The sequence below is a fragment of the Trachemys scripta genome, chromosome 3 (genome assembly GCF_013100865.1).
Source record: "Trachemys scripta elegans isolate TJP31775 chromosome 3, CAS_Tse_1.0, whole genome shotgun sequence".
Classification (NCBI taxonomy): Eukaryota; Metazoa; Chordata; order Testudines; family Emydidae; genus Trachemys; species Trachemys scripta.
In genome coordinates, this window is record NC_048300.1 from 58,013,497 (window position 1) to 58,040,651 (window position 27,155).

The window sequence follows — 27,155 nt, forward strand, 5'->3', positions numbered from 1 at the left end:
TTACCATTACAGAATTCAAGTGATATAGGACTCTGAACTAGCAGAGAAGGAAGGTGTGTCAGAGAATCAATGGGAACAATGCATCTCAAAGAACTGCAGTTACTGTAAGGTAAGTAACCATTTTTTCTTCTTTGAGTGATTGTCAACATGGATTCTACTTCTAGTGACTAGCAAGCAAGGACCTCATAATCAGGAGGTGGGTGCTTGGAGTCCTATTTTAATAATAGTTGCAAGACAGGTCTGCCTAAGAGGGCGTCAAATCTTGAGGTCTCAACTAAGGAATAGTGCTGGATAAAAGTGTGCACTGATCCTCATGTAGCTGCCCCAAAAATTTCTGAAATTGATATGCTTCCCAAAGAAGCTGCAGAAGTTGCCTTAGCCCTGGTGGAGTGGCCCATGATCCACAAAGTAGGAGTGTAGTGTGCAAAGCTGGCTTTATGCTACCTTTGCAGCACCCTAGCTCTGGGGCCCATTCAGCCCTAACTTAATTAGAGCAACTTCAGGACTGTTCTAACCTATGCCCATTTATCTATGACCTCAATGGGCTGTTCAGGCTGCCAAAAACAGCTGAAGTATAAAAACACTCCAGCTGCAAACCTTCTACCCCTAGCTATACTTGGGGAATAGCACAGTGTTAATGTATATAGAGATATACCTATCTCAGGCCTTGTCTACACTACGAGAGTAGTTCGATTTTACTTAAATCGAATATTTGGAATCGATATTGCAAAGTCGAACGTGTGTGTCCACACTAAGGACAGTAATTCGACTTTGTGAGTCCACACTAACGGGGAAAGCGTCGACATTGGAAGCGGTGCACTGTGGGTAGCTATCCCATAGTTCCCGGAGTCCCCGCCGCCCATTGGAATTCTGGGTGGAGCCGCAAATGCCTTCTGGGTAAAAAAAAAAGGGGCCAGGGTGCTTTTGGGTAACTGTCGTCATCCGTCCATCACTCCCGCCCTCCCTCCCTCCCTGAAAGCGCCGGCGGGAAATCATTTCGCGCACTTTTCCAGTCATTGACAGCGCGGACGCCACAGCACTGTGAGCATGGAGCCCGCTGCAACCATCGCTGCAGTTGTGGCCGCTCTCAACGCCTCGCAGCTTATCATACAGGTTGCCCTGAGGCAGATGCAGAAAAGTCAGGCGAGGAGGCTACGTCAACGCGGTGATGGCCTGAAGTCTGAGAGTAGCACAGACCTCTCAGAAAGCAGGGGACCCAGCGCCGAGGACATCACGGTGGCAATGGGTCATGTTGATGCTGTGAAACGGCGATTCTGGGCACGGGAAACAAGCACTGAGTGGTGGGACCGCATAGTGCTGCAGGTCTGGGATGAATCACAGTGGCTGCGAAACTTCCGCATGCGGAAGGGAACTTTCCTTGAACTTTGTGAGTTGCTGTCCCCTGCCCTGAAGCGCAATGACACCCGGATGCGAGCAGCCCTGACTGTCCAGAAGCGAGTGGCCATAGCCCTCTGGAAGCTTGCAACGCCTGACAGCTACCGGTCAGTCGCGAGCCAGTTTGGGGTGGGCAAATCTACCGTGGGGGTTGTTGTGATGCAAGTAGCCAAGGCAATCGTTGATGTACTGCTGCCAAAGGTAGTGACCCTGGGAAACTTGGAGGCGATCATAGATGGCTTTGCAGCGATGGGATTCCCAAACTGCGGTGGGGCCATAGATGGAACTCACATCCCTATCCTGGCACCGGACCACCAGGCCAGCCAGTACATTAACAGAAAGGGCTACTTTTCCATGGTGCTGCAAGCACTGGTGGACCACAGGGGACGTTTTACCAACATCAATGTCGGATGGCCGGGCAAGGTTCATGACGCTCGTGTTTTCAGGAACTCTGGTCTGTTTAGACGGCTGCAGCAAGGTATTTACTTCCCGGACCACAAAATAACTGTTGGGGATGTGGAGATGCCTATAGTGATCCTCGGGGACCCAGCCTACCCGCTAATGCCCTGGCTCATGAAGCCCTATACAGGTGCCCTGGACACTGAAAAAGAACTCTTCAACTACCGGCTGAGCAAGTGCAGAATGGTGGTGGAGTGTGCTTTTGGACGTCTCAAGGGGAGATGGAGAAGCTTGCTGACTCGCTGTGATCTCAGCGAAACCAATATCCCCATTGTTATAGCAGCTTGCTGTGTGCTCCACAATCTCTGTGAGAGCAAGGGGGAGACCTTTATGGCTGGGTGGGAGGTTGAGGAAATTAGCCTGGCTGCTGATTACTCACAGCCAGACAGCCGGGCGATTAGAAGAGACCAGCGGGAAGCGCTGTGCATCCGGGAGGCTTTGAAAGCAAAGTTCCTGAGTGAGCAGGGTAACCTGTGACTTTCTAATTTTGTGTACAGAGAAGCCTTCACCCCACTTCCAACACACGTTTCAAAATAAAAATAGTTCTACTTTGTTAAAGCACACCGTTTTCTTTAATACTGTTTTCGCGGGAATTTTTTAAAACTGGGACGCAGACTGTGGTGCGGAGCGGGTGTAGTGTAGTCGCGCGAATGCAGCTTCTAAACTCAAGGACTGACAGGCTCCGCTGCGGTGGGATGGTTCTTTCAACGGAGCCTGTCACCCCTCCTGATACGGACTGTGTGTATGGGGGGTCTATGTGAGTTTGTGGCAGGGGGGGGACGGTTACAGATCCCCTGCTGTGTGGCTCTGTGATCCTGCCTAAGGACCGCCGCTTAAGATCTCTAACTGCCCTCCCCTGACACAAAGTCACAGAGCAACCCACCCCCCACCACATAACATGAAAAGAACCTCCCAGACTAACCAGGGTAAGTAGTCACTGCATCACTGCACTATGTATGTGCCCTGCTGCTGTGCCTGCCCCCGACTATGTACCCTGCCAAAGGTGACTGTCCTGTCCAATTACCAACCCCCTTTCCCCCCCCCCCTCCAAAAGAACATGATGGAAACAGTAGTTAACAGAAACATATTTTTTATTATCAACTACACATGGGACTGGGAAGTGAAACTTGGACGGGGGCTTGTGTCAGGCGGGAAGGAAAGAACTTGTCAAACTTTGGGGAATGAGAGCCTTCTGCTGCTCGAGCTCTCTGCAGGGGTGGAGTGAGAGTTAGCAGGGACTCTGCCGCCTCTCCTTCTGTGCACTTTGGGTGAAGGGAGTATGGGACTTGGTGGCGGGGGAGGGCGGTTAGAGATGGACTGCAGCGGGGCTCTGTCCTCCTGCCTCCGTTCCTGCAGAACATCCACAAGGCGCCGGAGCGTGTCCGTTTGCTCCCTCAGTAGTCCAAGCAGGGTTTGAGTCGCCTGCTGGTCTTCCTGACGCCACCTCTCCTCCCGATCCATGTTGGCTTGGTGCATTTGGGACAAGTTCTCCCGCCACTGGGTCTGCTGTGCTGCCTGGGCTCGGGAGCAGGCTATAAGCTCTGAGAACATGTCCTCCCGTGTCCTCTTCTTCTTATGCCTAATCCTCCCTAGCCTCTGGGAGTGTGATGACAGGCTAGGTTGTGAGACAGTCGCAGATGGGGCTGTGGGAATGGGAAAAAGGGAGTGAATTCCTCAGAAAGATAAATGTAGTTGTGAACAAAAAACATAGTCTTTCTCTGTGAACAGGACCATGCACAGCACCTATCACATGCGCACTCAGCACAAGGTCGAATTCTCGGCCTTCGCATTCAGTGTCTGGGGTTTTGCAGAGCACTTTTGAGAACCCTGTCAGGACAACGGAATTGCTCTTGCACGCAGACATGGTAAGCCGTAGATTCGTGGCAGCTTAAAACTTTAATATTAGCAATGGCCTCATTTCACATTGAAATCAATGTCGGTCCCTGCTGCCAGCAATCCGGCAAGCAGGAAGTCTGCTCCTGTCCCACACCCTCGCGGCTGTCCCCGGGAACGATCCCTTTCGGCTGACCCTCTCCCGCCTCCACCGCGTGGCTGCAAACCAGCGGTTACAGTTCTGTAAAGGAACGGTAAAGCAGTCCCAACACTAACATTCCCCTACCTCATTCAAAGCAGGTCATCATGAGCGACATCACCCTCATGAGGATCTCTGAGAGCGACAGACAGAGAATGCTCCGGGAAAGCCTTCAAAGACCAGGGCCGTATGCCGCCATGCTGTGCCAAGCAATGATTCCGGAGTACTTGCTAGTCTCGTGGCGCGGCAACGTGTCCTACTACGGAGGACCCAATAAGGCCGCTCTCCCCAAGAACCTAATGCAGCGGATTTCAAATTACCTGCAGGAGAGCTTCCTTGAGATGTCCCAGGAGGATTTCTGCTCCATCCCCGGACATATAGACCGCATGTTACTGTAGCTGCAGTAGCAGGGACTAAACAGTAGAGCGGCTTGGGCAGGACAATCATGCAAAACCGGACATTGCTAGATTTTTTTTCAATAGTTGCACTGCCCATGACTGAACCGTAAAGTTAATCAAACTAATCATGAGAAACCCATTTTTTAAATTGTTAATATTCATGTTCTGTTACAAATAAATGTTTAGATGTTTACAACACTTACTGGATGATCCTTCACCAGATTCTGTGTCCGGGGTAACGGCTGGGGAGGGTTGGTAGGGGATCTCTGTAAGGGTGATGAAGAGATCCTGGCTGTCGGGGAAATCAGCGTTGTGAGCGCTGTCGACTGCCTCGTCCTCCTCATCTCCTTCCTCATCTTCCCCGTCCGCTAACATGTCCGAGGATCCGGCCGTGGACACTATCCCATCCTCAGAGTCCACAGTCAGTGGTGGGGTAGTGGTGGCGGCCGCACCGAGGATGGAATGCAGTGCCTCGTAGAAACGGGATGTCTGGGGATGGGATCCGGAGCGTCCGTTTGCCTCTTTGGTCTTCTGGTAGCCTTGCCTCAGCTCCTTGATTTTCACGCGGCACTGCGTTACATCCCGGCTGTATCCTCTCTCTGCCATGTCTTTAGAGATCTTCTCATAGATCTTTGCATTCCGTCTTTTGGATCGCAGCTCGGAAAGCACGGACTCATCGCCCCACACAGCGATGAGATCCAAGACTTCCCGATCAGTCCATGCTGGGGCCCTCTTTCTATTCTGAGATTGCACTGCCATCAGTGCTGGAGAGCTCTGCATCGTTGCCAGTGCTGCTGAGCTCGCCACGATGTCCAGACAGGAAATGAGATTCAAACTGGCCAGACAGGAAAAGGAATTCAAATTCAAATTTTCCCGGGGCTTTTCCTGTGTGGCAGTTCAGAACATCCGAGCTCTTACTGCTGTCCAGAGCGTCAACAGAGTGGTGCACTGTGGGATAGCTCCTGGAGCTATTAGCGTCGATTTCCATCCACACCTAGCCTAATTCGACATGGCCATGTCGAATTTAGCGCTACTCCCCTCGTCGGGGAGGAGTACAGAAGTCGAATTAAAGAGACCTCTATGTCGAACTAAATACCTTCGCGGTGTGGACGGGTGCAGGGTTAATTCGATGTAACGGCGCTAACTTCGACATAAACGCCTAGTGTAGACCAGGCCTCAGAGAACTGGAAAGGACTCTGAAAGATCATTGAGTACAGTCCCCCACCTTCACTAACAAGACCAAGTATTGTCCCTGACAGGTTTCTTTTGTTTTGCCCAGACCTGTCTTGCCTCAGTAGCCCATTGAAGGATTGAACTTATAACCCTGGGTTTAGCAAGCCAATGCTCAAACCACTGACTTATCCCTGCCCCTGCATTCAGAGAGTCCCCCTAGGCTGGAGGATTTCCCAAGTAGCCTGTTAAGCTTGCCTATGTCCCCCTTTGCATCCTAAGAACAAATTGGGTACACTGGTTTTTTATACTATTCATGTGAATTATTAGAAATTTATGGGGGCAAAGGGGTAGTTGAAAATCATGACTGTTTGCAAGTCTATTTTCAATAAACAGATTTTGAAAAGTGTAATATAGAGTCCTTCTTGTTAACATGCAATTTTCATTTTTGTAATTCTAAATTCTATTCTGAGATCTGAAATTTATTCTATATCCTACCAAAACAAACTCCACAAATGACACAACCAGATCATACCTGCCAAAACCTAGACAGCTATGAAAAGGGACACTCGGTGAGAATAATAGGTACAGACCCTCTAACTCACCTGACCACATTTGACTGGGCGAAAAATTGGAAAGGAAAAGAGTGGAAAAACAACAGATATTTTGCTAAAAGACACAAAAGCATTGCTCGACTTAAAAATGATATGCTCAGATGTAAAATGAATTATGAGTTAGTGAATTAAAAACTTTAACAATTAAAATCCTGGGTTCAAATTTTATTATTTAGATTAACTTAAAGGGCTGTTTACCCGCAAAGTCCTGAGTTCAGGGTTCTGTATTTTTAATTATTTATTTTTTCAATGAGACTTATTGCAAAGCAAGGTATGACTCAAAATAAGCATAAATGGCAGAATCTGGCCCATAATAAATAGTTTAGAACAGTGGCTCTGAACCTTTCAGGAGTCTGATTTGTCTTGCGTACCCCCAAGTTTCACCTCACTTAAAAACTACTTGCTTACAAAAATCAGACATAACAATACGAAAGTGTCACAGCACACTATGACTGAAAAATGGCTTACTTTATCATTTTTACCATATAATTATAAAATAAATTGATTGGAATATAAATATTGTACTTACATTTCAATGTATAGTATATAAAGAAGTATAAACAAGTTGTTTGTATGAAATTTTAGTTTCTTCGCTAGTGCTTTTTACATAGCCTATTGTAAAACTAGGCAAATATCAAGATGAGTTGATGTACCCACTGGAAGACCTGTGTGTATCCTCAGGGGTATGTGTGCCCTTGGTTGAGAACCACTGGTTTAAAACACCAAAGACTGAATTGCATCTCTAATCCTACACAGATCTGCATAGGTGGCTGCGTGGAACACCAGCAAGAACTTAATTCCTTGTGATACTCCTCGCACAGGGTGGAATCACAGACTGTTCCATCTAGTGCACTGGGAGCTAAGATGCCTGTTATGAACAGCACCAGTTCAGGGAGCTATGTTCCTTACATGGCTTTTGATGTTAGCAATATCATCAACTATTTTAGAGGAAATTATATTGGTCATGTATTGTGAAGTCAGAGAGGAAAGCATTAATTAACTGTTAATTTTTCTTAACATATGTTTGTTTGTAATTCAGAAGCCTACACTTATATTTTGTTAGGGTGGAATTCACCTAATTTCAGAGGGCCTACACCAGGCCTTCACCAGGGACCTAAGAGGTGAACTGGACCTTGAATGGGCCCTTTGAAATATGACAAATTTCACCCTAAATGATTTGATAACTGAAAACTTTTAAAAAGATTTATTGTGTATTTAAAATTAGAGGTATTTAATTCACCTTTAAGTCACAAATCAACTGAATCTGACTGTCTCATTCTAATGCAAGGCCCAATTCTCCTCCTACTTGCACAATTTTACACTAGTACAACTCCAATTATTTCATTGGAGTTACTCCTGATCTAAAATTGTGTAAGAGGAAAATCAGGACTCATGTTTATAAATTTTACATGTATTAGCCTACAGTAAAATAAATCAAAATTACAAAAAAAAAATGAATACCAAATATTTTGTCTATGGATGCATTGGATGGTAGTGTGCAATTAAACACAGTAAACTGCCTTTTTAAACGCTGTGGGATGTCATTACGGCCTCCTCCAGGGTGTATCATAGCTGCTACTAACTGTACATCAACAATTGTAGTGAAGTCTCCAGGTTTATCCAAACTGTACATTCCTTCCATTTCCATCATCTGACGAACTATTTCATTTGTTACCTATAAGATTATAAAACAAATATTAATTACTATTTTAAAGGAAGAAAATGGAAATATACTCATCTTCTAATTTTCTTTGTTCTTGCAATCTCTCCTCTAATCCTCAGAGAAATTTGTTTTTATCTTAGTCCAGACACAGACCACAACACCTCCAAGACTTTCAAGATCACTTATAAGGCACTACCTTACCTAAATGGCAAACCACCAGAAATTTTTTTTAGAGCTTTAAGATATAACTAAATGGTAATAAAAATACTGTCTTACTCATTTTGACCAAATAAAGAAGTATTGCCTTGTGGTTAAGGCACTGAACTGGTACTCAGAGGAGCTGGGTTCAGTTCCTAACTGTGCTGCAGACTTCTGTGTGGCCATGGACAAATCACTTAATCTCTCCATGGCTCAATTTCCCATTTTGAAAAATGGGGAAAATACTGCTACTTGCTTTCTCCCAACCTTTCTCTATCTTGTCTATTTAGATAAGCTCTTCGGGAAAAGACAGCTTCTAAATATACAAATGTACTGTGCTTAATAAGTGGATCCAGTCTTGTCTGGAGACCTAGGCTCTACCATAATACAAAAAATAATGGTAAAATTGGCACATATACCGCCCATGAAATATCTTCATGCCAATATTTATATCAGTTGGTCCTAACATTTGTTGGGATGTTCTGGTGAAAAGATTAATAGAAGGAAACTATTAGGTGAGTATATTTAGTATTCCCCAGCATAATTTCTCCATTAATCATTGATAAGGAAATGTATCCATCCAAAAGGTTACTGGTGACCTTGGGAAGTGAGTGTGTCCTAAATCTCCTCAGGAGCTGAGTTTCCTAACACCTATATGTTTCCACAAGGCACTATCTTATGTATCTGGTTATGGAAACTTCCATGACTTCTTTCCTTTGCTTTTTGGGTGGCAAGAGTCATACAAGGCTGAGGGTCTTTCTTATGTGCTGTGTTCAAGGAAAACAGATTCATTGTGCTCTTTGTACATCTATATCTTGCCATCTGTTTTCCGTGGTGTGAACTGGCTTTGGATAAGCACAGTAGAATGAGAAGAGTGGAATGGAATATTCTTATTTTAAATAACTCTAGGAGCAATACTAAGAACTACTTTGTCTGTGTACAAGACATGATATGGCTTTTCCACAAATAATACAGAACTCTTTTGCAGAAATGTATGGTTTACTACAACTGACTGGTCCTGTCAATTTAATGTCAGGCTGAACATTTGAATAACATGCTGTTTTAGGGATTATACTGCTTTCATTAGAGCTTTTAAAAAAATGACAAAGTTAAGGATAATATATGAAATATGACTCCTAAGTACAAGATATAGCTTCAAAATATCTATTCTACTCCCTGATGTTTGTTTAATAATTACACCATAATCATATGGATTTTCTATGATTTACAGTTTAATAAAAACACTGCATTGTAAAAAGGAGTAAAATGTTTACTGTATATGAGAAAAAATCTGACTGATAAAATCTGAGTTTCAAATATTCTTGTTAAATACTACAGAATATATTTTAGTCATATATTCTTATATGAAGTTTTCTTCTATACCTGATCTCCCCATTCATTAATTATTGGCATATTAATATCATCAATAAACACGGTCATTCTTCTCCCGCCTGGTGGTCCATAAGTACTTCCCATGCGTTTGTCCACATAACTCTCTATTGTCCTCTAAAGAAAAAGAAAAAGTTCTAATTTAGTATCTACAATACCAGCATATTTTTAAAATATTTTATATTTATATTTGGAAAGGATTTTATTAAAAATTTGCTGCTTGTTGCCTTGAGATAATGGAAAATTTCTTATCTGATCATTTTCTTTTTGTCAGCAGTTTCTCATCTCATTCTTCGCAAATAGGCTGTCTCTCTCCCCCATGGAACTCAAAGGTAGTCTGGAATTATTCCTGGAGGATTTGGGACTAAAACCCCTCACCTCATGCCACCAGGAGAATTTTTCCAAAGTTGTAAAAAGACTCCTAACAACTGATTATTAGCATTAAGATGATAACCTCAAATTATATTAATGAACCTTAAGGTGTACTGAAGTCTTCATTTAGAGAAAAAAATCAATTTGTTTTGAATTGTATTTTGGTCATTTAACAAACTACTAGGGTGGGTAGATTGAGGAGATTGATCAGCTAAGACATTTTCAGTTCTGGTGCACAGATTCTCCCCTCAAAATTCATTAATGGACAATAAAGAGTAATGAATTACTAAAGCAAGATGAGAAAGAATAAACTAGAATTTCAATTATTAATTACAGTAGAATAATAAGCAGAAGAGGAGGTTCCTCAGTTCCTTCTCTACAACAGAGCCTGCACCAAACTCCGAAGTAGAGGGGAGGAGGGTGAGTAGCGGAGCACCCACATGGACATTCATCTCGAAGAACGTCAGTTATTGCACAAGGTGAGTAATCATCTCTTCCTCTTTGTGGGTACTCCACTCCAGGTGACTTAAAAGCAGTATCTCTTAGGATGGTAGGGACTTCGAATCTGGTAAGAAAGCCATTGACAGCAAAGCTCGGCCCACTCGAGTGTCCATCAGGGGTCCCTGTGTGAGAGCGTAATGTTTGAGGTGTGCTCTGAAGCCCAGGTGGCAGTCTTGTAGAAAAGGGCAACAAAAATGATTAGGGATATGGAGTGTCTGCCATATGAGGAGAGATTAATAAGACTGGGATTTTTCAGCTTGGAAAAAAGACAACTAAGGGGGGATATGGTCTATAAAATCATGATTGGTGTGGAGAAAGTAAATAAGGAAGTGTTATTTACTCCTCATAACACAAGAACTAAGGGTCACCAAATGAAATTAATAGGCAGCAGGTTTAAAACAAAAAAAGGAAGTATTTTTTCACACAATGCACAGTCAATCTGTGGAACTCCTTGCCACAGGATATTGTGAAGGCCAAGACTATAACAGGGTTCCAAAAAGAACTAGATAAATTCATGGAGGATAGGTCCATCAATGGCTATTAGCCAGGATGGGCAGGGATGGTGTCCTAGCCTCTGTTTGCCAGAAGCTGTGAATGGGTGACAGGGGATGGATCACTTGATGATTACCTGTTCTGTTCATTCCCTCTGGGGTACCTGACATTGGCCACTGTCGGAAGACAGGATACTGCACTAGATGGACCTTTGGTCTGACCCAGTATGGCCGTTCTTATGTTCTTATGCTGGCGAGGAAGATGTTACGTAGAAATGCTATAGAGGATGACACAGATCTAGTAGAGTGCGTCTTGACTGAAGTTGGAGGTTGTATGTGCTTCAGTTGGTAGCATAAGCAGATGCAGTCTGATATCCAGTTAGATATTCTTTGGGTGGATATCGATTTGCCCTTAGAGTGTTCTGCTATTGAGATAAAAAGTTTAGGGGAAGCCCTAAATGGCTTACTTCTATCCAAATAAAAAGATAATGCCCTGCAAATATCAAGGGTGTGCATTGCTGCTTCAAAAGGATTCACATGCGGCTTAGGAAAGAAGGGTGGTAGATGAGTATGTTCGTTGAGGTGGAAGGACGAATGCACCTTAGGGAGAAATTTAGGATGAGTTCAACGCGTGACTTTATCTTTAGAAAAGATAGTGTACAGAGGTTCAGCCGTGAGTGCTCCAAGTTTTCCCATGCATCTGGCGGATGTAATTGCCATTAAAAATGCAGCTTTCATGGATAGGTGCAGTAGGGAGCAGGTTGCTAGTGGTTCAAAAGGTTTGTGCATCAGGGCTATGAGGACCAAGTGTAAGTCCCCTGGTTGAGTGGGTGGTCTAGTGTCCGGATACAGGGTTTGGATGCCCTTGAGGAATCTCTTTGTGATTGCCCACCCTAAGATCGTTGTGTCATCGATCTTTTGGTGAAACGCTGTGATTGCTGCTAGATATACTTTTATTGAGGTAAAGGAAATCCCGGATAATTTAAGTTTAGAAGGTAGTCCAGTATAAGTAAGAGAGGGCGGAAGCAGGAGACATGTGCCTGGAGGAACACTACATGGTGAACCTAGTCCATTTATGGAGATAGGTCGTAAGTGTAGATTGTATCCGACTTATGTAATAGCACTGTTCGGACTTGTTGGGAACAATCTTGTTCTTCATTAGAGAGCCATTGAGGAGCCATGCCTTAAGGTTGAGCATCGCTATGTTGGGGTGGTGTAACTGGCCCCTGCGTTAAGATAATGGGTCCGGAAGGGGAGGGAGTGAGATCAGGGCACAGGCAGACATCCGTGTTAGAAATGGGTACCACTCCTGTCTGGGCCATGTAGGAGCTATTAGGATGACCCTGGCCCTGTCTGTCCATATTTTCTGTATCACCCTGTGGTATTGGTGGGAATGCATACAACAGATTTTCGGTCCATGTGATCATGAACGCATCTCCCATGGAGTGCTTTCCCAGACCCGCTCTGGAGCAGAATCTGAGGCATTTCGTGTTGGTCGCAGTTGTGAATAGATCCAGTTGAATTGTGGAAGATGCCGTGTAAGACAGTACTGTTTATCTTCCATTCATGGTCTAGGGGAAAAGATCGACTGAGCTCGTCTGCTATGGTGTTCTGTGACCTGGGCAGGTATGAGGCTGAGATATGGATGTTGTGTTGGAGGCACCAGTTCCAAAGTTTCCTAGCCTCGGTGCATAGTGAATGGGATCGAACTCCCCCTTGTCTGTTTATGTAAAACATACATGCAATGTTGTTGGTTATCACCCTGATCCTTTGTTTCTTGATGAGTGGGAGAAAGTAGAGACAGGCATTTCGGACAGCTCAGAGCTCTAGAAGATTTATATATAGCGTGGCTTTGGAAGGGGACCATAGGCCCTTAGTCGTGTTATGTCCCAAGTGTGCCTCCCACCCGTTGAGGGAGGTGTCAGTCGTGATTATAAGCGAGGGAGGATCCTGCGAGAACAGGACCCTGGAGCACATGTTGTGTGGTAGAGTCCACCATATTAGTGAGTCCTTGACCTTTGGAGGCATAGTTAGTAGTCTGTTTAGTCTGTGCACATTTGGTTTGTAGACTGTGGCCAACCAACCTTGTAGGCATCACATGTACAGGTGTGTGTTCTTGACGACGAAAGTACGTGCAGCATGTGGCCTAGAAGTTGCAGGCAGTTGGGGGCTGACACCTGTGGGCTGATCCTCAACTGGGCAACAAGATTCTGTATGGTGTAGAATCTATCTGATGGTAGAGATGTGAACCCCATTGTCGAGTCTAGGTATGCACCTATGAATTCCAATTGTTGGGTTGGATGTTGTGTAGATTTGTTTATATTTATTTGCAGGTCAAGACTCTGGAAGCAGTCGATAGTCATCTGCGTGGATCAGATGGCTTCTTCATGGGTGTGCGACTTCAGCAGGCAATCATCCAGGTACAGAAAGATTATTACCCCTTTTTTTCTGAGATGTGTCATTACCACCACAAGAATCTTTGAGAAGACATGGGGTGCTTTGAGAGGCCAAAGGGTAAAACCTTGTACTCATAATGGTCTGAGCCCAAGGCAAATCTGAGAAAGTGTCCGGGGGCACGGTGTATAGTGATGTGAAAATAAGCGTCTTGCATGTCGAGGGCTGAAAACCAATCTTCCAGCTCCAGCACTGAAATTATTGCTGTTAGTGTAACCATCTTGAATTTTTGCTTCTTGATGAACTTGTTTAGTTGTCTGAGGCCGAGACTGGGTCGCCAGCTACACGTTTCTTTTGTATCAAAAATAGTGGGAGTAAAACCCCTTCCCTCTGTGCTGAGCTGGCACCGTCTCCACAGCACCTAATTGCAGAAGATGTTGAACCTCTTGTCAGAGCAAGTGGTCGTGAGAGGGGTCCCTGAAGAGGGATGGGGGTGGGTAGGGGGTACAGACAGGAAGGGGATGGTATAGCCTGAGCGGATGACCTCTAAGGCCCATCTGTCTGTTGTGATAGCTATCCAGTTGGCATAGAATGGGAGCAGACAGTGCCCAAAGGGGTGGATGGTTGATATGAGCACTGGAGTGGGTTGGAGGTCTTCTATACCTTCAACCAAGGCTTCAAATCCGCTTGTTAGGAGGAGGTTGAGATGCTGCTGGTGTTTGGGGGCTGGCACCATTGGGGTCTATTTCTTTGGCATTGGTGCTGCTGATGGTCGTACAGCCTTTGATGTTTTTGGGTGTATGCTGGATATTGTGGGTGTTGGTAAGCCTGATATCTGTATTGTCTCCTTCTTGTGGCAGGTCTGTGGATGCCCAGAGACCTCAGTGTAGCATGTGAGTCTTTCATGGTGTGCAGCAGTTCATTAGTTTTGGCTGCAAATAGCTTCTCGCCATTGAAAGGGAGATCTTCTATAGTGTTCTATATCTCCTATGGGAATGAGGAGGAGCTCAACCATTTGGCTCGACGCATGACCACAGCCGTAGTGGTGGACCTTGTGGCCGTATCAGCAGCATCAAGTGTGGCCTGGAGAGCCATGCGAGATATCATCTGCCCCTCAGAGACCACAGTTTGAATTGATGTTGTTTTTCTTCAGGAATGTCATTAAGAAATTCCATGAATTTTCCATAGTCCCTGTGATGATAGTTGGCTAATAGAGTCGCATAATCTGCCACTCTAACTTGTAACGGAGGATGAGTAAACTTTGTGGCCAAATCAGTCCATCCTCTTACTGTCCATATCTGATGCAGTGGACCAAAAATGTTGCTGTTTGTTTCGTTGATTGGCCGCTTCAACTACCAGCGAGTTGGGTGCTGGGTGTGTAAAAAGGAATTCAGATCCCTTAGAAGGGACATAGTATTTACAGTCAGCTCTCTTGCACATTGGGCGTATCATGGCTGGGGTCTGCCATATGGTCTTGGTGGTTTCTAGGATAGCCCCATAGATTGCCAATGCAATCTTGGAAGAAGCAGAGGTTTGTAAAATGTCCGTTAGCTCGTGTTGAGTCTCCGAAACCTTCTCGAGAGCGATTTTTAGCTCGTTAGTGACTCTTTTAAATAAATCTTGGAAATGTGTAAAATCATCTCTCCGTTGTTGGTGGCAGCGGCATAATAGCCTCGTCTGGTGATGAAGATGAATTGTTATTGGGTAGAGTGCAACATCGTCTCCTTATGGAAACGTAAGTTCCTCCTGTACAGTCGTAGCGGTGTGTGAAGGTGGAGGAGGAGATCGCGCGTCCTCCCTGCATGGGCTGGGATGATTACTGTAATGTCTTCTGTAAGAACCCCAAGGACTCAAATAGGGCCATTGTCCCAGGGATGGCAGAGGTGGCCCCATCCAAGGGTGGCCATACCAAGGTGTAAGTCTCTGGAATATGAGGACTGTGATCTAAGTGGTCCAGCACTAATAGATGTCCTGACTGGGGAAGAGTGGTGTGGGGAAAAAACCCCTTCCACGTCATTGTCTTCATCACTGGAGAAGTGTGAAGAGATTGGGGATAGCTGTCAGTACGGTGCTGACAGCCCCAATGAAACGTTGGTGCCCAGTAGACAAGATTCTGGGCTAGACAAAACAACCAGATCTCTCTGGTGTATAAATTAGGTCAGTGCGGAGATTGACTGGGCCAATTGTTGAGGCACTAAATGTGCCGGAGGCACCGCATGCTGGGTCAGTTCCGATGGGTGAGGCACAAAATGCACGGGCAGCGCTGTGTGCTGGGTTGGTGACAGAGTAACCTGAGTTGGCGCTGTGGGAGCAGTTGTGGTCATCTGTGGCACAGGCCTGGGAGCAGTTGTCGGCACCTCATCCTTTGCTGTGACTGATAGTGCCGCAGTGGAGGAAGGCAACTTAACGCCATCAGCTTCAGCACCTGAGTCGTGGGTGCCGGCAGCCGCAGAAGCACAGATGGTGCCGGAGGTGCCAGGAGCATTGTATGTGCTGAGCCACAGACCAGCCAGCACTGATGAGACCAACCTGGTCGGCAATAATTTCGAGACTATCTGCTCCCTATGAGGCAACGTGGCTGGCCGTTTTTTTGTCGGTTTCTTGTCTTTGGAAGATTTTGGCGGTGGACTCTGCCATGAGGACTGCTGGCCTGGGTCCGAGGTAGGTCTGAGGGATTTCTCCATGAGGTTGAGCTTCAGCCTCAGGTCTTTATCCTTGCATGTCCTGGCCTTCAGTTTGTTCCAGTGGGCACACTTTTGGGAAACATGGGATTCCCCCAAACACTGGATACATTGAAAATGGCCACCTGAAATGGGAATGGCCTCTCTACACGTTGTGCATCTCTTGAAACCTGATGAACCAGGCATTTTATGGGGTCACTAACTCTGAGGTTAAAAAACAAAATCTCCTCTTTTTTAACGGGGAAGGTAAGTATAAGAACTAAAACTTCTCTAACTCAGATAACTAAGTTAATTACTACAAATTTGTCTAAGGTAACTCTCGAAGAAGTGAAGAATGAGCGGGACTGCTGAGCTCCGTCTCAGGCCGGGGATGGTAGAGAGGGAACTGAGGAGTCCGGGCTGTGCATGTGCTATTGAGGCACCGGCAGCGTATGAGGCAGGCACCACGCGTGTACGGCCCAGATGGGCACTGCTGTAAAATTCTCTGAGCAAAGGCGTAGGGATGCACCTTGACCTGCAGTGGAGCACCCACAGGGACATCTCTCGAAGAAGAAATACAATTACTCCTATATAAAGCAAAGGCTTTTTAAATTAGGGAATTATTTGGGAACCCATGTAGCATCTTCTTCCTAAAGGATGTCTATGTAGAGGAATGGAAACTTACTTTGCAGAGTTTGATATATGCATTTTCTGAAGATAATGATGCCACTCTACACATTTTCCCTGAGGCTCACACATTTTCTATTTCTAGTGCACTATAGATCTTCTAGAAGGTGCTTGGATTCCCTTTGGAACATTTCCCAGATGTCTAGTAAGCCAAATGACACAGGATTTTAGCATCTTGCTTGCAGCAACTTTGAGGCCCAAAGACCCTGCCATTTTGGACTGAATGAGAAAAAAACGGTTACCCACCTTTTTGTAACTCTTGTTCTTCGAGATGTGTTGTTCATGTCCATTCCAAGCAGGTGTGTGCGCGCCGCGTGCACACCAGCCGGAAGATTTTTCCCCTAGCAGTGTCCGTAGGGTCGGCCTCGGCACCCCCTGGAGTGGCGCCTTCATGGTGCACTATATAGGGGCCTGCCGATCCTCCACCCCCTCAGTTCCTTCTTGCCGGCACTCCAACAGAGGGGTAGGAGGGTGGGTATTGGAATGGACATGAACAACACATCTCGAAGAACAACAGTTACAAAAAGGTGGGTAACCGTTTTTTCTTCTTCGAGTGATTGTTCATGTCCATTCCAAGCAGGTGACTCACAACCCTGAACCTAGGCGGTGGGGTCGGAATTCACTGCGGACTGGAGTACCGCACGGTCGAAGGCTGCATCATCTCTGGCCTGGTGCGTGATGGCATAATGCGACGTAAAAGTGTGGACTGAGGACCACGTGGCCGCTCTGCAAATTTTCTGCATCGGGACCTGGGTCAGGAACGCAACAGAGGAGGCCTGTGCTCTTGTGGAGTGGGCCGTGATCAACGGGGCCAGTATGTTAGCTCGACGGTAGCATTCTCAGATGCAGGCCGTGATCCATGAGGAGATTCGCTGTGCCGAGACAGGGAGCCCCCTCATCCTGTCAGCCACAGCAACGAAAAGTTGGGTTGATTTCCTGAACGGTTTCGTCCTCTCAATGTAGAATGCCAGGGCTCTGCGTACCTCCAGGGAATGCAGTCTACGCTCCTTAGCGGAGGAGTGTGGCTTCAGATAGAACACTGGGAGAAAGATGTCTTGGCCCATGTGAAATTGGGAGACCACCTTAGGAAGGAACGCTGGATGTGGCCTGAGTTGGACCTTGTCTTTGTGGAAGACAGTGTATGGAGGCTCGGATGTCAGCGCTCTGAGCTCCGACACTCTCCTGGCTGATGTGATAGCCACTAGGAACACGACATTATATGAGAGATATAACGGAGAGCAGGAAGCCAGCGGCTCGAAGGGGGGCCCTGTGAGGGTGGATAGGACCAAATTGAGGTCCCAAGCTGGGACTTGTCTGTGGGAACAGTCTGTCCAGGCCCTTGAGGAAGCGACCAACCAATGGGTTTGCAAAAACTGTACCACCTTCCTCTCCTGGGTGGAACGCTGAGATGGCCACCAAGTGGACCCGAACCGAAGAGAGGGAAAGTCCTAGCTGTCTCAAATGGAGCAAGTAATCCAGTATGAGCGGGATTGGGGCGAACAATGGAGCCTGTCCCTGCTGTTCGGCCCAGATGGAGAAGCGTTTCCACTTGGCCATGTATGTGGTCCTAGTCGAGGGTTTTCTGCTATGGAGAAGGACCTGCCTGACCTGCTGAGAGCATTGCATCTCCACAGGGTTTAACCATGGAGCATCCAGGCTGTAAGGTGGAGCGACTCTAGGTTCGGGTGACGTAGGCGACCCCGATCCTGTGTAATGAAGTCCGGAAGCAGGGGTAGAGCGATGGGTGCCCGTGAGGACAGGTGCAGGAGCGACGTGTACCAGTGTTGGCGCGGCCACGCCAGCGCTATCAGGATCACACAAGCACGATCCCTGTGGATCTTGAGGATTACCCTGTGAACCATGGGAATCGGAGGGAAGGCATAAAGCAGACCGTCTTCCCAGGAGAGGAGGAAGGCATCCATCAGAGACCCCGGACTGCGTCCCATGAGGGAGCAGAATTGCTGACATTTCCTGTTTTCTCTCGAGGCAAACACGTCTATCGGGATAGCCCCAGAGGTGGAAAACTGAGCGCAGTACATCTCGGCGAATAGACCACTCGTGACCCTGGAATGAGCGGCTGAGGGCGTCTGCCAGACCATTCTGCTTCCCCGGGAGGTAAGATGCTGTCAGGTGAATTGCTTTCCCTACGCAAAAATCCCATAACACGAGGGCTTCCCGGCACAGGGGAGAGGAGCATGCACCACCCTCTTTGTTGATATAGAACATCGCTGGTGTATTGTTCGTAAGGACTGAAACGCACCTGCCTGCCAGCTGGGATTTGAAGGTCAGGCAGGCCAGATGCACCGCTCATAGTTCTCTGACGTTGATGTGTAAGGAAAAGTCCTCTGGTGACCAAAGGTCCTGGGTTCTGAGGTTCCCCAGATGCGCTCCCCACCCCAGATCCGATGGTTCTGTTACCAAGGATAGAGAGGGCTGGGGACTGAGGAAAGGTACTCCCGCGCAGACCTCCCGTGGGTCGAGCCACCACTGGAGGGAATCCAGCACCGGTTGGGGGAACGTCAATACAGAGTCTAGGGAGTCCCTGACCGGCCGGTACATGGTCGCTGACCAGGACTGGAGCGGGCGCAGTCTGAGCCTGGCATGGCACACCACATAGGTGCACGCAACCATGTGACCCATTAACTTGAGGCAATTTCTTGCTGTGGTGGTCGGGTAACATTGGAGACCAAAAATAATGTCGGACATGGTCCGGAATCTGGCCTCTGGTAGGTATGCTCTGGCATGTGTCGAGTCCAGGACTGCCCCTATAAATTCGATTCTTTGGGTTGGACTTGGCCTCGTTCAGCAGGAGGCCGAGTTCGAGGAAGGTCCTTCTGATGAAGACCACCTGAGCCTCCACCTGTTCCTTGGCACGGCCCTTGATGAGCCAATTGTCAAGGTAGGGAAACACCTGAATCCCCTGCTTGCGCAGGAAGGCTGCCACGACTGCCATGCACTTTGTGAAGACCCTTGCTGACAGTCCGAAGGGCAGAACTGTAAATTGAAGATGGGCATTGCCTACGACGAATCTGAGGTAACGCCTGTGCTGAGGGATTATAGTAATATGAAAATACGCGTCCTTTAAGTCGAGGGCAGCATACCAGTCCCCTGGATCCATGGAAGGGATGATAGAGGATAGGGAGATCATGCGGAACTTGAGCATTTTTACAAACTTGTTTAGACGCCGCAAGTCCAGAATAGGTCTGAGGCCCCCTTTCACTTTCGGTATTAGGAAATAGCGGGAGTAGAAGCCCCTGCCCCTGAGCTCCTGAGGAACTTCCTCCACTGCCCCTGCTGCAAGGAGGGACTGCACTTCCTGAGTTAGAAGTTGCTCGTGAGAGGGGTCCCTGAAGAGGGACGGGGAGTGGGGCTGGTGGGGCGGGAGGGAGGAGAACTGGATAATATCCCCTCTCTACCGTGCGAAGCACCCAACTGTCCAATGTGATTCGGGCCCATGCACAATAGAAGGGGGACAGACGTGACAAAAAGGTAGGGTTGGAAGGATCCAGAGTCCTGACCGGTAGGTCGTCCCCGACCGTGCCATCAAAACGGGGGTCTAGGCCCCGATGGTGGCCTTGTTTGGCCAGATGACTGGCCGAAGGGCTGTTGTTGTTGCCTCCTTCTGCCGGTCCTGCCTCGCCTGCGCGAGGCATCGGTGCGGTTTTGAGGCTGGTAAGGCCGTGGGACCGGTGGCAGCCTGAACTGCCTACATTGGGTGACTGGGGTGTGCAGGCCCAGCGATCGAAGGGTAGCCCTTGAGTCCTTTAGGCTATGGAGCCTCTTGTCCGTCTTTTCAGAGAAGAGCATGGGCCCTTCAAAGGGGAGGTCCTGGATGGTCTGTTGGACCTCATGAGGAAGGCCTGAGACCTGAAGCCAGGCTCCCCACCTCATAACCAGCCCAGTCACCAGTGTGTGTGAGGCTGCATCCGCCACATCCAGGGCTGCCTGGAGGGACGCTCGGGTGATTAACCTCCCTTCTTCAACCAGGACTGAGAACTCTGTTCGCGATTCCTGGGGAAGGAGTTCAGCGAACTTAGACAATGCCAAGCATGTATTGTGTCCATACCAGCTCACTATAGCCTGTTGGTTGGCTATACACAACTGCAGCCCCCCCTGTGGAATACACCTTTCTCCCAAACAGGTCCAACTTTTTGGCCTCCCGGTTTTTAGGTGTAGACCCTTGGAACCCCTGACGCTCCCTTTGGTTGGCCGTGTCCACCACTAGAGAGTCCGGGGGAGGGTGGACATATAGATGTTCATGGCCCTTGGAGGGGACAAAATATCGCCTCTCTGTCCTTTTGGCCATAGGGGCCAATGAGGCTGGTGTTTGCCACAACATGCGGGATGTGTCCGCAATCGTTTTTATCAATGGTAGGACCATCCTGGATGGGCCCGAGGGAGCTAAGATGTCCACCACCGGATCGACATCCACTTCGATCTCCTCAGCTTGGATCGCGAGGCTCTGGGCTGCACGTGTAAGCAGCTGCTGGAGAATCCTGTTGTCCTCTAGGGCCGGTGCTGCTGAAGTACCAGTGACCGCCTCATCCAGGGAGGAAGAGGAAGAGATAACCTGGAGCGGAACTTCCTCCGCACCCTTGGTCTCCGCCGGGGCCATCGGCACACGGTACTGCAGTTGCGTGTCTGGTGCGGATGCAGGATGCGGCACCGCGGCCAGTACCGGGGTCGACACCGAACGACGAGGCATGCTGGGCGGTGCCTGAAGCGTCTGAACTATGGTCCCCGCTGGTGCCAGTGTGTGGTTAGGGGGTGCTGGGCTTTGATGCGGCACACCCCTGTCCGACGGCTGTGCCGGTGGAGGAATTTGTGCTGGAGCCGCCGACGTCAATGAGAACGATGCGGACCTGGAGCGAGGGCCGTACGCCTGTCCCACGATTGATGGTAAGCCCAAGGAGTCCAGAATGGCCACTAGCGGGCGGTTGCCTCTGCTGCTGCCACTGCGGTGGGTAAGGTTGTTGGCTTGCCTGCGAGGCCGACCGCCTGCTCCTTGATCTACTGGAGCGGTAGGACTCTGCCTCCGAGTCTGAGGTCTCCGAATAGGAGGACCTAGTGGGAGCAGTATCCACTGTCGCCAGGGAGCGGTGCCGCTGAGCTGGAGAGTGCTCTCTGTGCTCTGGTGCTGCTGGTGTGGCGTGGTGCAGGGACCGAGGCGACAACATGGCTGGCTTGCCCCTTGATTGTAACGGAGGTCGGGCTGAGGCCGGAGGCTCTTTCCACCGGCGCGGCGACGCCGGCACCGGGAGGCTTAGTAAGTCCGAGGCTGCCTCGAACGCCTCCGGCATCGATGGGAGGTGCACTTCCTCAATGAGGTCCAGGGATCTCAACCTGTCCGGACTCAACCGCACCCTCTCCGGGGTGGGAGTCAATGGAGCAACAGGAGGAAGAGTTTGCGGCATGGCCTGTACTGCAGTACTCGTGGACGGCGCTGGCCCTTTAGGGACCTGGTGGGGTGAATGGCCCCTCACCGGCCTCTTCTTTTTAGCGGGGACCGGGGATGGTGAACGGTGCCTTTCAGAAGCCAATTTCCTGTGTACCGACTCTCTCCAGTGCTGGGGCTTGGAGGTTTGGGCCTCCTGTCTTATCACCGGTGCCGGGGCACTGCGCACCAAGGATGAAGTGCTGGGTGCTGTGTCGGCCAGCCCAGGGTCCGAATGTGGCCACAGGGCCGCCTCCATTAGGAGCACTTTGAGTCTCTGCTCTCTATCTTTAAGAGTCCTGGGGCGGAATGCCCTGCATATACTGCACCGGTCTCTTTGGTGGCTCTCTCCGAGGCACCTTAAGCAGGAAGAGTGCGGATCACTTTTCGGCATAAACTCCCGCAGTCCTTACAGAGTTTAAACCCCGGGGACCCGGGCATGCCCCAGCAGGGCGATGAGTATGTTGGAGAAACCCCCCCCAACAACTATCTATCTACAACTAACTCTATATCTAACTAAACTATCTACAAAGAAGAAACGGGACACTGCAAAGGTTGCTTAAGAGCAAGCGAAGTTCCAGCTAGCTGTCACCGGCGGTAAGAAGGAACTGAGGGGGTGGAGGGTCGGTGGGCCCCTATATAGTGCACCATGAAGACGCCACTCCAGGGGGCGCCGAGGCCGACCCTACGGACGCTGCTAGGGGAAAAATCTTCCGGCTGGCATGCACGTGGCGTGCACACACCTGCTTGGAATGGACATGAACAATCACTCGAAGAAGAACAGGTTATGATCAGCATGTGTACTCCGTATGCTTGAGATACATCTTTAGAGCTCTACAAACATTCAGTTATGCCCCAGTCTTTCCAAAAGATGCTTGGGAATTGGATAAAATGACAGGAGAACTATTTTCCAAGAAGCATAGCAAGAAGAATTTATTTTGGGCCAGAAGGATTTTTAGATGCATAAGGATAAACTTTCCCTCATTAGAAGTGCAACATGAGTTTTTATTTAGATAGAAGTATTAATTCTGAAACCTGTCTTTTGGAGGGAATGGCAGCTAGAAAAAGAGGCCACAGCCTTGTCTAATCTGGCCATTCTGATTAATCTTGATACCTGTGAATATTCAATTGAGGAATCCAACGTGCCTGGACACAATGCTGCTAATCTTGGTATATGTACCACTTAGGGCTTTTCCCAGAAAGGAGGAAGAGCAGGAAGGAGACCCTTCACTCCTTTGAGATTCTGAACCCCTGGCTGAGTGAGGGTCCATTATACTACTGCCTGAAATCTGAGCCATTTTCTATGGCAAAGCAAGGGCCATGAGCTGAGAACCTGAGGCAGGACTTCCCAGAAATAACAGCCTTCTCTATATACCCAGACAGACTGCAGGGACACAGAGCCTGATACAGAGTACTGTGAGAGTACCCTGTATGCATTCCTTCAGAATGGGAAAGTAAAGAAGAAAAGGTCTAAACCCTGACTTTTATACCATTTTCTCATTAAAGTTATGAGTTAGGTCTTTAAAAGAGGGTGCTTAATTTTGCCTTTTTGGGACCCAGAGCCCATGGAGTTTGCAAGACTAACCCCTTGAGCAGGCTGTTTGGCATCCCCTTTCGTTCAAGAACCCTTCAAAGGAAAATCCTTGCTCCCATTTGAGGCTTTCCACCATTGTTTCACTGCTTTGAGCAAGGAAACGGAAGCACCAGCTAACTAATTCAACTCTGGCAGTTGCCCTGGCAGTGCAGATGTCGTGGCTTGCCTAGCACTTGCCCTCTTGAGCACCTGAAATGTTCCCTATAGTACCTGTTGAACTTGATTTTATGCTTGCATAGTTTATCTGCAGCTATGGTTGGGAACAAAGGGAGTCTGCTAGAGCAGTGCTGCACCAGAGGACCCAGAGGATTAGAGTCTCAATGCTCTAATGATTCCTCAACTGAGGAAAAGGAGAGAAGAGCTAGAGGCTGAAGTTAGATCATTACTGTAAAAAAAGAAATGAAAGATAAAGTTAGAAAACAAAGTGGTTGGGAGAAACTAAACCATCAAGCTTTTCTATAGGATTTTCTAGTGGTCTGAGGTGAAGTGTGGGTCTTAGTCCTGGAGCCCCTAGTGAAAACAGCAAATGGTTTCAGAGTTCCACAGGAAAGAAGCACAGCCCATTCATGAAGAATGAGGAAACCTGTGCAGCAGAATTAACAATTTACTGTAAAAGTGATTTGGTGTGGAATTGTCTAAAATGCCTAAGTGATTTAGGAGAACGAGACCCAATGACTTTCATAGATTCATAGATTCCCAGGACAGAAGGGACCATTGTGATCATGTAGTCTGACCTACTATATAATACAGGCCGATGAATTTCCCCAAAATAATTCCTACAGCATAAGTCAATGGGACTTGTGTGCCTAAATCATTTAGGAGCTTCTGAAAACCCCAGCCTTTATCATCAGAACTTTAAAGTACATTTTATATATTTATACAGGAAAAAAATACACTAGTACTGTGTAAGATCTATGATTTTACCTGAAACATAAATGGTTCTGTGGCAGAGGAAAAGTTTAAACTTTTTGACAAATGTTCTTCAGGATCATATTTTTTCAAATAACTTTTAATCATTACAGTCTTTGCAGTTCCCTGTTCTCCTGTGAGCAAAACTGCCTGTAATAAAAATTTTAGAAAGACAGATATTATAAAACTGATAATTAAATGACTTACTGTATAGAAAATTATTTTAAAACAAAGAATATATAAAAATAATAAACTACTGTATTGATTTATTAATGTAATTATGCTGGCGGCCTGTCTGTGCTACCGTAGGAATTGACAAACTATTAGGTTTCTGTCCCTTCTGGTTTCCCTGACACAAATTAACTACTGAAGTTCGAATGTTAGAGGGAAGGAATGAAGTGAAAAGGATACTGGAGAAAGTTTTACAAATTTTATCCAGTAGTGTCAGTTTATCCTGTTTTTCTGACACGATCACCGCCAAAGTCTCCTTAAAATGGGCAGTTCAACCTCCAAGAAATGGCTGTGGGGAGGAGATCACTGTATTAGTCAAAGCAGTCAGGGCCGGCCTTAGGGAAAATGGCACCCTGGGCAAACTTATATTTTGACACCTCTAGCCCCTGTGGGTGCCCCCCCCAGCTCCCCACCCTCCATCTCTTCTGTCCCCCAAAAGTTCCTCAGGTGCCCCACCCCCCATCACCTCTGGCCCCCATGGCTTCCCACACACACCCATCGCCTCCAGACCCCTCTGCTTCTTCCCAGTGCTTAATTTATATTGAAAGAGTTGCCAGAGCTCAGCCCCAGCACAAATTAAGCACTTCCTGGGCAGCCGGTGCTGTCCGGGCACCCAGCTCTGAAGGCAACGCCACCACCAGCAGCAACGCATTAGTAACAGTAGCATGGTATATGATGTATTGCCACTCTTATTTCTTCACTGCTGCTGAGGCTTGTGATGCCTGGTGCTCAGTCTGCAGCTCAAGGTGGGCTCTGTGCAGTCACATGGGGGCTGCATCTTGCCGGAACCCATGGCCATCCTGCAGCCCTCTGGGTACTCTTGGCTCACCAGGAGCACCATTTCAGATTTTGGTGAGGGGTGCAACTTTAACCTGAAAACTAGACTTTTTTGCAGATAATAATTTAGAAATTAGCTGACAGGAGCACTGCATCTAAGTGCTCTATAAAGAAAGAAAAAATATATCCAAACACCAATTAAAGCCATATATTAAAGTTTAGAACAATCAGGAGATAATACAGCAAGATATTCCCAATCCCATGCCTTGAGGTATCAATTCTGGAGCTTTAACACAGATATCAGAAACTCAAGTTTGATACTTTGTACACTATCTTTAGGAGAAATAAATAAAAATAAATAAAATCTGCTTACTTTCTCTAACAGACACAATCTGTGTTACTGCCACTTTATTTTAGTCAATTGTTTTTCACTCCACTAAAAATGTATTTACTTAATTTTAACATATGCATTTAAGGTTTTATTTTCTCTTTTATTAAGAACAGGAATTTATTTGTCTAATTATGTTGGCATTTATATTTATTGATCACAATCACGTGTGTGACTCACTAACATTTGACTCCATCATTACTATTACTATCAGACTTGGAACCACATTTATTTTTGTACGAATTTTAAGTTATTTTACAGATATAACTAAAAATACTATTTTAAAATAAGTGGCCTTCATCTGCACAGTGTCTAAAATTATGTGTTTAGCTATATTTTTTTAAACTGGCATTGCTAAGGTAAGTACAAGCAAAATTTACATGCTAAAAGGATACTGTTATTTGATTGTATCACTTTAAATAATGAAAGCACGATATGGCAATAGAAGTAATAATGATAATTACTACAGCAAGGACAGGTTAGGCATTTTAGAACTCACTACTCAAAGAACTAAATTTATGCATAAGAGAGAAATATAATTATGAAATACACAGACCAGTCAAAAAACTAAAATATCAATACTGTAATCCTTAAGGAACTTTGAATGAATAAAATTACAGAAATTATAAATCCCTTGTGCATTTCGACAGGAAGTATCAAGAAGTAACAACAACGTCTGTGTGTGTGTGAGAGAGAGTGTGTGTGTATGTGTGTGTGTGTGTGTGACAAAGTGAGAGATAGTGTTGGGGGGAGCGTGTGTGTGTGTTGAGGGAGTGTGTGTGTGAGAGAGAGAGAGCGTATGTTGGGGAAGTGTGTGTGTGTGTGTGTGTGTGTGTGTGTGTGTGTGTGTGTGTGTGTGTGAGAGAGAGAGAGAGAGAGAGAGAGAGAGACTGTGTGTGTGTGAAACACAGAGAGTATGTGTTGAGGGAGTGTGTGAGAGTGTGTGTGCACGCGATGGGGGAGTGTGTGTGTGTGTGTGTGTGTGTGTGTGTGTGTGTGTGTGTGTGAGAGAGAGAGAGAGCGCGCGTGTATGTATGTGTTAGGGGGAGTGTGTGTGTGAGAGAGTGTGTGTGTATGTTGGGGCATGTGTGTGTGTGTATGTGTTGGGGAAGTGTGTGTGTGTGTTGGGAAGAGTGTGAGTGTACCTGAGTATGTCAGTGCACTGTCTCTTTAAGCAGAACATTCAGGCGACTCAAAAGCAGCGCCAGCAGCACCCACTCCCAACCCAGAGGCAACAACACAGACACACTCCTCCTGACCCACATCCCAGCTCAGCGGAGACCAGGTACAAGGGTGGGGACAGGGGGACACCCCAACATCAGTGCCTCCATCCCCGGTTTTGCACAGCAAATAGGAGGCAAGCTCCAGGTCACGAGCAGCTTGGCCAGGGGCAGCTCCA

At 47.2% G+C, this 27,155-nt stretch overlaps 1 protein-coding gene across 1 annotated transcript in view; it reads right to left on the minus strand.

Annotated features, from left to right (window-relative positions):
* DNAH8 (dynein axonemal heavy chain 8) overlaps positions 1-27,155 on the minus strand; it is a 585,957-nt gene that overhangs the window by 152,744 nt on the left and 406,058 nt on the right. Inside the window, exons 55-57 of the mRNA XM_034764627.1 lie at positions 24,376-24,510; positions 9,313-9,435; positions 7,530-7,743 (exon numbers count right to left, since the gene is read on the minus strand). Coding sequence (XP_034620518.1) covers positions 7,530-7,743; positions 9,313-9,435; positions 24,376-24,510 — 472 coding nt within the window. The remainder of the gene's footprint in view (positions 1-7,529; positions 7,744-9,312; positions 9,436-24,375; positions 24,511-27,155) is intronic.